This window comes from Phytophthora sojae (assembly GCF_000149755.1).
Source record: "Phytophthora sojae unplaced genomic scaffold PHYSOscaffold_1, whole genome shotgun sequence".
NCBI classification, from domain to species: Eukaryota; Oomycota; class Peronosporomycetes; order Peronosporales; family Peronosporaceae; genus Phytophthora; species Phytophthora sojae.
In genome coordinates, this window is record NW_009258115.1 from 12,205,468 (window position 1) to 12,218,104 (window position 12,637).

The window sequence follows — 12,637 nt, forward strand, 5'->3', positions numbered from 1 at the left end:
TGTTCCCGCCGAGATGGAGGTCGTAGATGCCGTGGGAACGCTTTGCGCAGCCACTAGCGGCGCCGATGACGTCGTGAGCAGCACTTACAATGGCGCAGAAGCTGAGGGCGCGGTGGAGACGGCCAATGGCGCGCTAGACGAGGCCTGGAGCGTTGCGAGAGCCGCAAGAGCGCCCTGCGACGCTGGATCTTGATTTATGCCGTCTGCCGGCGGCACGTCGTGTTGCTGCTGGTCCGCCATGCGTGGCACGAGGTACCGGAACCGGCGTACGCAGCCGAGAAGAGGTGGATGGCCGCAGAAGCGCAGCACTTGCTCGTGCTGCAGTTGCCACTGCGGTCTCTGCGCTCGACTGGAATTTCGCAAATGGCTTGGGATTACACTCCACAAGTTCGGCAAGATCGGACGGTTGTGGGACGAGGCAGTGCGGGACATCTGGGTTATGGGCACCAGGTCCAAGTCGGAAATGAACTCCGTGAACCCGGCAGTCATAAGGGACGGTTGTGAAAAAGCTCGGTGGATTTCGCCACCGAACCCATGTCCAGCTGACCTGTATCAATCCAGGATGCTGACCCGTATCAATCAAGCAGACTTCAAGTGCGTCATGGCCGCGATGGATCTGGATCACCAACTGTCGGACACGAGCCGTGCGACGAAGGAAGCTGAGCCCGAGGTCTGGGCGGAGCTCCGCTCAGACTCTGGGCTTGAGCAAAGATCGTCTGAGACCCGAGATGTCTGGTGTTGGATATCCCAAGCCTGAGCTGAGTCCAGGAAGCAGAGAGAAGCTACGCGGAATTTGAGCTGAACCTCGAGTGTGATGACTATAGTCCCCGCTCGGGTCGAGGAGCTGAGCGGAGCTGGGTGGAGTTTGAGCTCAACCTCCCCAGCGGTGGTGGGGCCATCTCCAAGATGCCGAGATGAGTCGAGGAGCAGGCGTCCGAGCGAGGTCGTGCCGAGCCCGAGCCCGAGCCCGGTTTCTACTGTGATCATGGGACCTTCACCCAAGTCGACGAGCTGGGCGAGGATCGAAGGTCTGAGCGGAGTGACGTGGAGTCCAAGCCCGGCCTCGAATACGATGTTCAAAATCTTTGCTCAAGTCGAGAAGCCGAGCGGAGTGTTGCAGACCTGAGCGGAGTTGTTGGAGTCCAGTTGAAGTGCCGGGTGAAGAGTCGCTGAACTTAAGTCCAGACAGTGGTACTGACGGCGAAGTTGGTGGCACCGGTGAGTACACTCATCCGGTGAATCAGCCATGAGCCAGCCTACATTGGGTGCGACTGCTCAAGATCGCGGACACTTCAAGCGGATCTCAACGGCCTCCAGCGGCTCCGAGAGACGACGCTCGCCGACGTGGAGCCGCCGCATTGGCCAAGACCAAGGATATCGGGCGGATCTTCAAGGGCGCCCGGTAAGCATACAGCCGACGCTCTTCGCGCAGCCAGTCAGTGTGTACCCAGGGGAATATTGCGCCCCCACTTAGTGAGTCCTAGTTTGTGCATGTGTAAACATTTAAACAGAGTTCGTTTTGCCCCGAAGGACGCAAGTGGTGGAGGTCTTTGGCCAGAAGGTGTCTTGGCGATCATCCACACAAACTCAAGCTAACATATCAACGTTGTCAGAGTGCTTCGGTGCGACGGCAGTACGGTTATTTCATATTACCGTTACATCTTAGGGTGTATTTCATATTTTCGGGTGGAAGGTGATCCACTCTCTGGTTTAGGCAGGGTAATTGTATTGTGTGCTTGGGGATATTGGCGTGCCCCGGTGCATTGTGTGATTATTGTATCGGTTCATGGTGGACCTGGTGCGCGGGTAGTCCCAGGGTGTGTGTGAGTGCCTTGGATTCGGACTAGGCTCAAACCGAGTCACTAACTCCAGACCGGGTCGTTGCTTGACTCGAAGAGAAGAAAGGAGAAGCTGGTACGAGCCTCGCCCAGGCTCAGAGAAATAAAGGCGAACTCGGCCCAGACCCAGGCCGACCGGGAAAGAAGGGGTATTGTGGTTCTGAGTCGGAACCAAAGAGAGGAAGTGGATGCTATATTGTGTGTGGTGTTGTGTTCATTAAGGAAAACCCGGGGCATTTCGGGCTGTGGACACGTGCGGACTGGGACTCGCCAAGTGGGGAGCGAGTTTCGCCTGGGAACACCTCCGGAGACCTTCAACATCGACAACAGCTGGTGTGGCTGACGCGAGTCTGGGCCCACAGCGTAGCCGTGATCAAAAGAACCGCCAAGGGGATCGCAGAGTGAGGAACACACGCCTCGCCCGACCCGAGTCGGAGCTGAGCCAAGCGTTCAAGCGGCTAAGCCTAGCGAAGTGGAGTGGGAGTGTTCGCTCAGTGGAAGGAGCTGAGCGGAACTCTTGCAGCGCTAAGCAGGGCTGAGCCAAGTGGGGCAAGGGCTGAGCGAAGACCAAGGTCGAGCGGTCTAGCAACCTGAGCCTTAAAAAAGCACGGGCGCTTCGTCACACAATAGTGATGTTTGCCCACTCTAAACACGCGATGTAGGGGGAAACCTGTCTGGATTAAGTTCCTCTGGTTCCTCTCTGATGTCTATGACTGACTACATGGTTGGGACTGGGACGCACATGCCCATGTCGACGGCGGCGGTGATGCGAGGCTCAGCTACGACGATGTCCCGCAGCTCATTCCCGGGAATAATGATCTCTGTCACACCTCAGCTTACTCAGGATGGTCCCGTACCGACCAGAGCTGAGCAGAGGCCGTATCAACCTGAGCATCCAGCCCAGATACCACTGCCAGGCAGTCCTGACTCCAAGCGTCCAGCCCAGAAGCAAGCTGAGACCCGACAAGTGCAGTCCACGGGATTCCGGTTCACGCATCGGTTATCGGCTTCGCTGGGACGACGACTTCGGGTGCCCTCAGTCGAGCGAGACTACCGGCGAGCCCTTCAGCAGAGTGAAGCTACGGCCTGGGCACGCCTTGATGCAGAGCAGAACCAACGCCGAGCTCTCGAAGCTCGATTGAGTGCCGCTCTGGCCGAAAACCAGGTGGAGCAAGCTCGACTGCAGGATGAGTACCAGAAACTTCAGGCGACCAACGTTCGGATGTCCGAAGCCCTACAACAGGCCAAGACGGAGCAGCAGAAGCAGCTTGAAGCCTTGGAGAAGCTGGCCCAGCGCCGCGCCGCCGAAGAAGCTGAGAAGCGCAATTGCAGCCAGCTTTTGAGGTTTCGCCCCCTTGGGCAGCTTGGTTTGCTTCAGTTTGGTTCGGGTAGTGTGGCGCACCTTAGGTTTCTTGGGAACACGTGGCACCTCCAGGATCCCTCCCTTACTTGCAACGTTTGCTGCCGTTTTAACACGTACGGCAGCTTTGGTAGGATAGCACTTTTTCTTCGAGGACAACACCGCTTTGGTTGGGTACAGCTTCGGCGTAGAGAGCGATGTTGCTTTGGGTAGAAGCGAAGGAGCAGTCTAGGACATTGACGTCGACTTAGTTAGTATTGCCCCGCTAGTCTTGCTCGATGTTGCCGCCAATGTTGCTTCATTGTTTTCTGCTGTAGCCTCTCGCTTAGAGGCTGAAGCCGTGCTGTCGGACCCCGCATTTTTTTGCTCCAACTCCTGGATGAAGTTCATGCTGTCAATTAAATCAGCCGGCGTGATGTCGGATGCGGTGTCAGACGTGTCTGGATCGTCGGATTCCTCGCTTTCGTCAGGACTGGTAGTAGAATCTTCCTCAACGGTCTCCAACCCGCTTCGAACAATGTCCTTCCAGGACTTCAAGGCTGCGACGGAAGCTGGGGTAGCCAATCCTGCTAGGTGCTCCATCACAGACTCGAACACAGGTTTAGCATAGTAATATTTCTCTTCTGATGAGAGAACCACAACGTTGGCACGTTCTCGTCGACGCATCTTGACGTAAATAGCACCACGTTGCTTTCGACGGTGACGCCCAATCTTCTCTGCGGCTTCTACATCATGTTCATGTTGGGTAGTGGCTGTGTTGCACTTTGTGTTGCTTCTGTTGCACCTTGTGTTGCTTCGGACTCATCCAGGAAGACGTCGTTTTGGGTCAGACCGTCATGCGCCCAGGAATCTCCAGCTTCTTTCATGGACGCTTGAACTGCCTGTACCACCTCAAAGCTCTTTCTCCAGCTCGGACATTGCGACCATACCCCACCGCTGCGGGACGGCCGACTCAGGTAGATACTCGAACCGATGAACACGATCAGCGATGAACATCAAATGCTGACATGGCAGGTGATGACTACAATAGAATAGGCATGTGCACGTCCATTCACAGTCGTTGCATCCATAGGAATCCCTCCAAGTACTGAGTTCCCACTCGCCCACAGCATCCAGCTTCGTGCACTTAGTGTCCGCCAGGTACACCATAAAGCGGTCCCATTGAGAGCGCACTTTAGACAACGGGTAGTCGCTAAGACGCGCCGAAACGCGTGTCAAGAAGTCAGGGATTGCGCCTGGGTGTCGAGATGTAGACACGTGCCTCCTCATCGTCGCGAGCACTTAGCGAATAATAGTCCCCTGGTGCGCTAACAGACCGCTAATAGTCACATCCAGACGAGGTCGTTTGCCGAGAAGCAGCTTCACTTGGTTCCAATTCGATTCGATCCTGTTGGTTGTGGTGTTTCCAGCAGCGAAGTACTTTCCCCGGATATAGTTAGGCCACATCGAGTCGCAATCCTTCCAGTTTGACGTAAAATACTCCAGAAGTGCTGGTCATTCCTTCTCGCAGACTTTCGTAAACGAGTCCAGCTCTGAATTGAAACTTCGCTCTGTATTGCTGTTGGTAAACAACATACAGAGCAACCCAACGAGCAACACAGTCGGCAACACAATAACATAGAACAACATTGAGTAAAAATAGCAGGTAACATTGAACATTCAATCTTTTCGTACCAGTAGATGAGCTTTCCGAATGCATGCTCCATCTGCTCGCGTTGAGACATCGTCAGGTTGTACTTCGGTCTTCGGCACACCTTCCTCCAGTACGTAAGGGCGTGGAATTGGCACAAGGAATCTTGGCGTCAGAAAACACTCTCTCCAGCACTCGCCACTCCACAAAATCCATATCAATTAAGAACGTCTCAATTGATGTCCATGACGGGTTGTGCCGCTTGAAGAACTCCAAAATGCGCTCCATGGTCCCGCCCTTCTGGTCCAGCGCGCGAAGGTCAACCACAGGGATGCCTCTACCAGTTGCCGACGTCACAACAAGACTTCGTACGCGTTCAACAAATGATTGACAAGCAATATCATCTCATTAGTATCATAGCTAGTAACATAGAAAATACTAAGAGATAATTCAAACCAAGATGGTAGCCTAAGTTGTTGGTCCCGTGTGTCCAATCCATGACTAAACCATCGCACATTGCTTGAAGCACGTCTTCTGCACTGCGGTTTGCATCGCAATGACGTAGGTGATGTCCATCTGATCCTGCACCAGCAGAACGTCATGATCATCGACACGGGCAAACGTATCAAGCAGCAATCAGGTCCGTTCGATAGTCGTAGACCCTAGTACTTGTTGCAGGATATTTCTTGTTTGCTGGGGGGTGATGACCATACCTGTAGATATTAATCAACCCAAATACAAAGATGTTAATACCAATTCAAATTAAAACCACTACAAAACGAACACTGAAAAACTCAACAACTGCATAGCGTTCACCAAGAACACCCACCAATCTTGTCCGACAGGTACCGGTTGATCGCCGGCGTACTGGTTTGCACCTCGGCCATGAGACCGAGGTCCTTGCGAACGGCTGCTGGTAGTGACAGGGATTTGCCGCGCTTGTAGAACTCATAGATGGTATTGGCGTCCTGTGATTGTGCATGCAGATCTACAAGGTGCATAGTTGTACAAGTTAGCATCTAAGCCCTCGAAAAAATATAGATACGAACAATACCTCCGTCTCTGGGTCGATGCACACCATCCACTTTGCCACAACTTCCCCAACATACTTGACATAGCGCAAAGTGAAGCTCGCTTCGTAGCCTGTGTACCGCTGCCCACTCTCCCGAAGGCCTTAACCTCGCGAAGATTGTTTAGCGCCGTGGGTGCACCACATCGCCTTGAACTTGTGGGTGAAGTGATCGGGGGGCTTTTGGCCCCTGGTAGACTTAACAATACAGTTAACAACATAAGCAGCAACAGTAATTTAAATAGAAGCACCCTACTGTAACAGCAACATAACCCGTACCTGTCGTGGTTCGTTTTCGATTGCGAGCTCCGAACGCAGTAGAGCACCAAGTTCGCGTCTTGATAGGCATTGAGCGCTGCCTCGAACTCGCCCCAATTGGCGAACGGCTTCCTGGCAAGAGGTGGCTTCAAATTGTCGACTGCGTTGTGCGCGTTGACTATCTTCTACCGCTCCTCCCACGTTTTAGTGCGGCGGCGCTCACGATGACGTGGTGGCGGCTGGTCACTTGCTGACGTGACAGCAGCCTGCTCGTTTTCCTTCCTCCCAACTTTCGCACGTTTGGAAGGTGAAGCACCTTGCGCTTTCGTGCTGTAGCTTTCTTCCTAGCCGTCGTGGAAGCAGCAGCGGCTGCCGTACGGCTGGCGCACGACGCTTCGACAGCGGCTTCAGCTTCGGCTTCTTCCCGGGCCGCGCGTACAAATATTTTTCGAAACCTATTTCAATAATACACCACCCCAACATCAATAGACATTCGTACAACAATAACGCTAAACATTGCAAACAACACGTAGTACAACATACCCGTCACTTTCCGCTTGCTGCCAGCGCCTTTGTCGTTGTCCTCCGCCACCGCGTCCGTATCTTTATCGTCCTCACCGCCGAACAAGTCATCATCGTCGATGACGGCAGCAGCCATGCCACCGTCCGACTTGGCCGTCACGTGCGTGGCGGTGGTGTCGTCATCGTCATCACCGAACAAGTCATCATCGTCCACATGTTGCTCGTTCGGGCCGACCGCATGTTCGACGGCGGACATGGCGCTGATGCCCGCCATCTCTTCGCTCTTCGCCTCCTCCTCGTCCTCCACGCCCTTCACCTCCTCCTCGTCCTCCACGCTCTCCACCTTCGTGTCATTCGCCTCCTCGTCGTCCTTCTCCACTTCCTCCACACCGATCTCTTCCTCTATGTCCGGAGTCATCTCCTCCTTGACATAGTCTTCGTCGCCCTCGTCGTCTTTCGTATAGCCTTGGGCGGCTTGGAGGTAGTCAACGGTCTTACGTGGTCGTAAGCCGGTGCGACGCCCTTCAACAAAACGTGTTAGCAAATGATATGGGTAGACGTAAGCTTTTGTGTCGCACCTTGTTCTCCGCCCCCCCTTGCTCTCCGTGCGCGCGGCGCCCTACAGCACAACTTGTTAGCAACTGACATGGATGCGCGTAAGCTTCTGCGTCGCACCTTGTTCTTCAGGCGCCTCCCCTTGCGCTCCGTGCGTCGCCATCGCCGACACAATGGTGCTGGTGCAGCTTCGCGTTCTCCCCGTTAACGTAAAACAAAATGGGAGGCTACGGTACCTAAACGCAAATAAAGATATCACAAAAGTCATGTTTTCAGCTATTGACAATTTTCACGAAAGATAAGTTGCGATAAAATACCAGCAACACCTGTGTTGCTCCCAACGAGATATCGTCGAGTTGTAGGAGAGTTACCGTAGTGACCCCCCTCGCCTGCCAGCGACTATTGCTCTTAGGTAACGAGAGGCAACCTGTCCGCTCGGCGCGGCATCGCCGCAAAAAAAAAATTGATCTGATGCTGCACGACGCAAAAAGGATGGCCAATGTTACTTTTTCTGATTGGGTAAAAAAATATTTGCTGCCGCGCCGCAAAAAAAAAAAAAGAGGGGGAAATCCTGTTTCGGGGCCGTAATTTTGAAATACCTTTCTGTTTCGGGTCCGTTAAATAACGCTAATGTGTAAAATTGATTTTCGGGGCGGTTCAAGAAATGAATGCAGGCCGCCCTGACTAGATCTGCTGTCGCTAACAGAGTGCCAAATTGATCATAGTGCCGCATTTCGCATGTAGAGCGCTACAGTGGTTTAAGAGATACACCTTTATTTAGACCAATCAGAGATGCGAGAGAAAAGTCCGTGGGATCGCATGTAGAGAGATACACCCCTAATTTGATTATTTTGCGCATTTTTTGCATTCACATTGAGCCACCTGTAAGCGCGCGAAGGCAGAGGGGAAGAGCTGCGCACCGCTCGCCAACGTCGCGCTGCCCCCTCCCCGCACCCTTGGATACGCCTCGTCGGAGTGATAGTTAGTAGCCACGCCTGGTGTGGGCCCAGTTGAGGCGCGCCTGAGTGCGGGATATGGGGAGCACGAGGTTAAACCACAACGCGCAAGCTCGAGAGAGCGCACAACACGGCTGCTGCAGCGATGGTAGTAGAAGAAGCAACGCTGTAGATAATTGGTTAAGTGATGTGGTTCCTGTGCAACATAGATGTAGATGACGCCTAGACTTGTTGCTAGCTTAAGCGCCATCCTAAAGGAGATCGCTCCGCGCCATCCGCATGACTAGGCCAATCATTTTGCCAATTTTGTGTACGAAATGATCGCGTTACCCAGGTTTTGGGTTTTACATTGTTTTTAGGCTCGAGAGCAGTAATTAACCTAAACCTATGACATAGGGTGTGTTTCTCTACATGCGAAATGCTGTACCTTGCTTTCGTATAAGCAGGCTAAGACCTTCGGCCTATACGTATTTGGTCGAATTCCGATAAATAAAACAGTTACGGGGGGATGCAACGAGTGGAGTGCATACCCATAGCCTTCCGGCATGGAAAGGTGCCTGAAGTGCACAATAATTTTGTTGTAGCAGCCAAGTTAACGATTTGAGTTAGTTAAGGGAACCGAAACAGAATTATTTCAAAATTACGGCCCCCGGAACTGGATTTCCCGAAACATTTAGTTGCAGCATTGACCTCCCTAATGTGTGATACTGTATGAACGTTTTAGCGATGACATGTTAACAAAAGAAAAGTTAGCTCTGTATCGAAAGTAAGTGAACTGAAATGCAGCAGATATGCGTACAACTGTAGTTTGAACTTGTTGATCTACTCAACGGTGTCTGGCGGCTATAATGGAGCGTTTTGGATTTTGTTACTTAGTGCTCCAGCCTCGCCTACGACTAAAAGGTAGGGTCGGTTGGACAGTTAAACAAGGTATCAACACTAGCATGCTCTCGAATTTTCTATATTTAATTTGTACATGTAGTTACTGCTTTGGTTGACCTGGCCCTGTCTGATGTAGACTGGGACAGCTTCGAATTACTTTGGAATGCATCCAAGGTTTGGATGCAGCGTTGTGCTCATTGAATAAGCAGTGCTTGGCTTTCCGGATCCGTACTCGTGAATACCCTGGTCTAAGAAGTGGGTGATCGCACCGCGACAGCGAAGTTTTTTTTTCCACCTGCGATCTCACTAGAAAATGTATTTCCGTACGACGTGCATGAATGGATATCAACTATGCTAGCAGACAGTGTGCCATGGGGAGAGCAGAGTTAGTAGAAATGAAAAATCTTATGTACTGGATTTCGTGATTGTTTTAACAATTCACGTAGTAATTCTATAGTATCATTATGTAAAAAATGTGTTTGATAACCGATATTTCAGTTATTTTTCTAAAAAGGATGCATATACATATTCTAAACAAGCTTATCTGCAGATAATAATCAGAGAAGTTAAACTATTCACGCGGTTCATATAATTGTTGTGACACTTGTAATTATAGTTTTGTGCGGATAAGGATCTCAACCATGAAAAGCTAAACAAAGTGTCATTATTCACGTGGTCTATACAATTATTGTGCCACTTGCGATGTTATTTTTATGCAGATACAGATTAGGATATCAGCCAAGTGAGTTAAACAAGGTGTTATCATCAAGCAATTCATAATTATATTTTGTTTCATATATATATCGAGCAACTAATGTTTGAAAGTAGTATATAATATAATCAAATAATAATTATAATCGATAATTTAATTTGTATAACTTTTTGAGACAGTAATAAATAATTGTTTTTTGTAATAGCAACAATTGTTTCAGCATTTATCGTTTGCTTGGGGTGTAAGTGATCAGACGAACATTTGTTCATCTTGAGATAAAGCCTTGTAGTCGGGAAAAAATCTTTATGGACCCCCGGCCGCATGATAGTGCCGCAGTAACACAATACCAGAAAGCAACAGTCTAACAAGTAGGCCAAATCAGCAGTTTAATGCAGACCTCCCTTATACTGGCACCTGCCGGGATGTGTCGGATTAGCTATATTTCGGCACTCTTGTTTTGTTTATTTCGGCACAGTGCCAGTTTAAGGAAATAAAGCATGCAACTTACTACAATTTCTCTAGCATATCGAACTGTTTAGCCTGGAAGATGCCTTCAAGGGCTAAAGAAGTCAACGAAGTGCGCCGGTCGTTCAGTTCACACTTCAATACGGAAAAATCGGATTCGACGGACGCCGTATTCGCGGATACGGTGCCAATCCGCAGCAGAACTGGCGGAGATGTGAAAATGTCTTTGGAGCAGCAGCGTTTTGAACTGAATCCCAGGCGTCGTTGAAGCTGGTGTCATACGATGCTTCCTCCAGGGCTGTGCGAACCAGCTCATCAAGCAGATTTGCTTGACACAGCTCTCGATGCTCCCGTTCAACGGCTTCAATTTTTGCCTCACTCCAAAACAAAGCCAATTGATCGCGGCGAGGATTCAAAATATCTTCTGCAAACTGGCGAGGAGGGACTGTGACAAGCTCAGCTGGCATTACTGGCGGAGCCAAAGATGCGGCAGCGTCATTGTTGCTGTCTCGCTCAGCTTGTACATGCTCCATACCTTCAATTAGATGCAGTACAAAATTGCCAAGCTGCCTCAGAATCGATTTTTTGTCGGCATCTGCAGCACTATTCATGTGATTCTTGACGAACGTCCCCTGGTCTGGAATAAACTCGAGTAAATGTTGCTCTTTTAGCCAGTACTTCGTAGAAATCGTGTCATTAGCGCTATATTGGAATTCAGAGCTAGGTACGCGTTCAACTCGTAGCAGTTTGCGAAGGCGATCTACAAGGAGCTCAATCATTTGCTGCGAGAGAAGGACATCCTTCCCCTGTATCTTGACAAACGTGACGTTCACCACCACCATTATCCCACAAACAACAGCTGCATTGACCCACCATGATGGCGTTGGTGCCGCAGACACGTTTTCATTGAGGTGTTCTTCAAGGCGAAAATGGTTTTTAATATCCACTGCAATGCGTTTCCCATGTACAGCCACCGATTAGTTAGTTTTTTGGCGACACCTCTTAGTTCAGTAATCAGCGTTTTCTGGCGGCGAAGGTGAACAACTAAATCCTTTGTCTTCTTCACAAAGTCTCCATTCCCAACAATTGCAAAACCGGCTTTTATGACCAGGTCCATCTGATGAGCAGCACATCACACTCTCAGCACCGAGTGGGTGGCCTCTTTCTCTAAAAGAGTGACCACTCCTCCATGACGGCCTGTCATAGTGTTCTCTCAATCCGATGAAATACCAACCAACTTCTGTCTCCAGTTAGCGAACAAAATATCGAGTACTCGAACAATCAGGTGAACTTGGACCACAGCAGTGTGGCGGTCAAACATAGGGACCGCGAGCAAGTGTAGGTTGACTAGCACGCCGTTGACGGCAACACGAACACGCTGATCCATGAAAGAGCGATCGGTGTGGGTTATGATGTCGCAAGCGAATGCAAACCCCCACATATTGGGGTCTGCGATGAGGTTGCTGATGCGTTGAAACGAATAGGCAACTAGAATACGAGCATAAGTGCCTGCCATAGCGTCGGTCATACCGTAAAGCTTCGAGTTCCCTGTGGCGTTGTAGTGCTGCTGAATTACTGCTGCCGTCTGCCGAAACGACAACCCAACCGAGAGATGTTTGACCGAAAGAGTAAACTGCAGAGGCGTCTTAATTTCCACTGTGTAGACCCCATCCACTACCGAGCCGAAAGCACGAAGAGCCCTCGCAACAGTCATATCATCATCTTCATCTTCAGCATAGAAAAATACTTTTCCAATCAGCTCAGTCACAATCAATTCTGGAAAAGAAAACCGCAACACAGCACTCTCTGTGTCAAAATGAGCTACCAATTGGTTGCTTCGAGATGTGAGATCAGCAAAAAATACAGCCTTCTTTGCGTCGCTGAGACCTGTGTATTCTCCCCACTTAGCTGAGTGCGCGGAAGTATTGTGCTCGATGTAGTTCTGGGGTCGGAAAGGAGCCTTGTTGTACTTAATATTTTTAGTACGCTTTCGTTTGCCCTTGGGTGCTTCCTCTCTACCAAAATATCGGCAAAACAGGCAGCGGACCGAGCAAGCCGCTCCCCCACCGTCACACGCTACGACCTCGAGTCCGTACTGCAGCTTGTGAGCGTCTTGGAACGGGGTTTTACGCGAGGGGGGCTTCTTAGAGACGCTTGGCTTTAGCTTCTCCATCGTTCACTGCTTGAATTCTGCAATTTTGAACGGTCGCTTATTTCGGCACTCGAAAAAACTTCAAATAGGCACATTGCCATATATAAACTTCAAGTGCCGGAATAAAGGAGGTCTGGTTTAATGTCCATCCAGCAAGGCATGCAGAAAAATGGTCGTAACTTCAAAACGAACTGTCGGATTGAGAAGCTACTTCTACCATTGTAAAGAGGAGACACAG

The 12,637-nt window shown here is 50.5% G+C and overlaps 6 protein-coding genes across 6 annotated transcripts; 1 reads left to right on the forward strand and 5 right to left on the reverse strand.

Annotated features, from left to right (window-relative positions):
- Positions 1-13: 13 nt before the first annotated feature.
- PHYSODRAFT_323748 (hypothetical protein) lies at positions 14-3,389 on the forward strand (the record flags this gene model as incomplete). The annotated part of the gene is made up of 7 exons (XM_009519330.1): positions 14-151; positions 253-315; positions 389-670; positions 925-1,158; positions 1,281-1,402; positions 2,703-3,220; positions 3,379-3,389. 7 exons carry the CDS (start codon positions 14-16, stop codon positions 3,387-3,389), a joined length of 1,368 nt encoding a protein of 455 aa, XP_009517625.1.
- A 37-nt stretch (positions 3,390-3,426) lies between these two features.
- Positions 3,427-3,864, reverse strand: PHYSODRAFT_323749 (hypothetical protein; the record flags this gene model as incomplete). The annotated part of the gene is made up of 1 exon (XM_009519331.1): positions 3,427-3,864. The coding sequence occupies one exon, from the start codon at positions 3,862-3,864 to the stop codon at positions 3,427-3,429; it is 438 nt and encodes a 145-aa protein (XP_009517626.1).
- A 264-nt stretch (positions 3,865-4,128) lies between these two features.
- PHYSODRAFT_416292 (hypothetical protein) lies at positions 4,129-4,311 on the reverse strand (the record flags this gene model as incomplete). Its single annotated transcript, XM_009519332.1, has 1 exon — positions 4,129-4,311. A coding segment is annotated over one exon (183 nt), but the record flags the coding sequence as incomplete, so codon positions are not given.
- Positions 4,312-4,479: 168 nt separating this feature from the next.
- PHYSODRAFT_477888 (hypothetical protein) lies at positions 4,480-4,674 on the reverse strand (the record flags this gene model as incomplete). Its single annotated transcript, XM_009519333.1, has 1 exon — positions 4,480-4,674. A coding segment is annotated over one exon (195 nt), but the record flags the coding sequence as incomplete, so codon positions are not given.
- Positions 4,675-6,340: 1,666 nt separating this feature from the next.
- Positions 6,341-7,395, reverse strand: PHYSODRAFT_263966 (hypothetical protein; the record flags this gene model as incomplete). Its single annotated transcript, XM_009519334.1, has 4 exons — positions 6,341-6,499; positions 6,534-6,610; positions 6,699-7,199; positions 7,353-7,395. The coding sequence occupies 4 exons, from the start codon at positions 7,393-7,395 to the stop codon at positions 6,341-6,343; spliced, it is 780 nt and encodes a 259-aa protein (XP_009517629.1).
- Positions 7,396-12,111: 4,716 nt separating this feature from the next.
- PHYSODRAFT_470946 (hypothetical protein) lies at positions 12,112-12,420 on the reverse strand (the record flags this gene model as incomplete). The annotated part of the gene is made up of 1 exon (XM_009519335.1): positions 12,112-12,420. A coding segment is annotated over one exon (309 nt), but the record flags the coding sequence as incomplete, so codon positions are not given.
- Between the last annotated feature and the right edge of the window lie 217 nt (positions 12,421-12,637).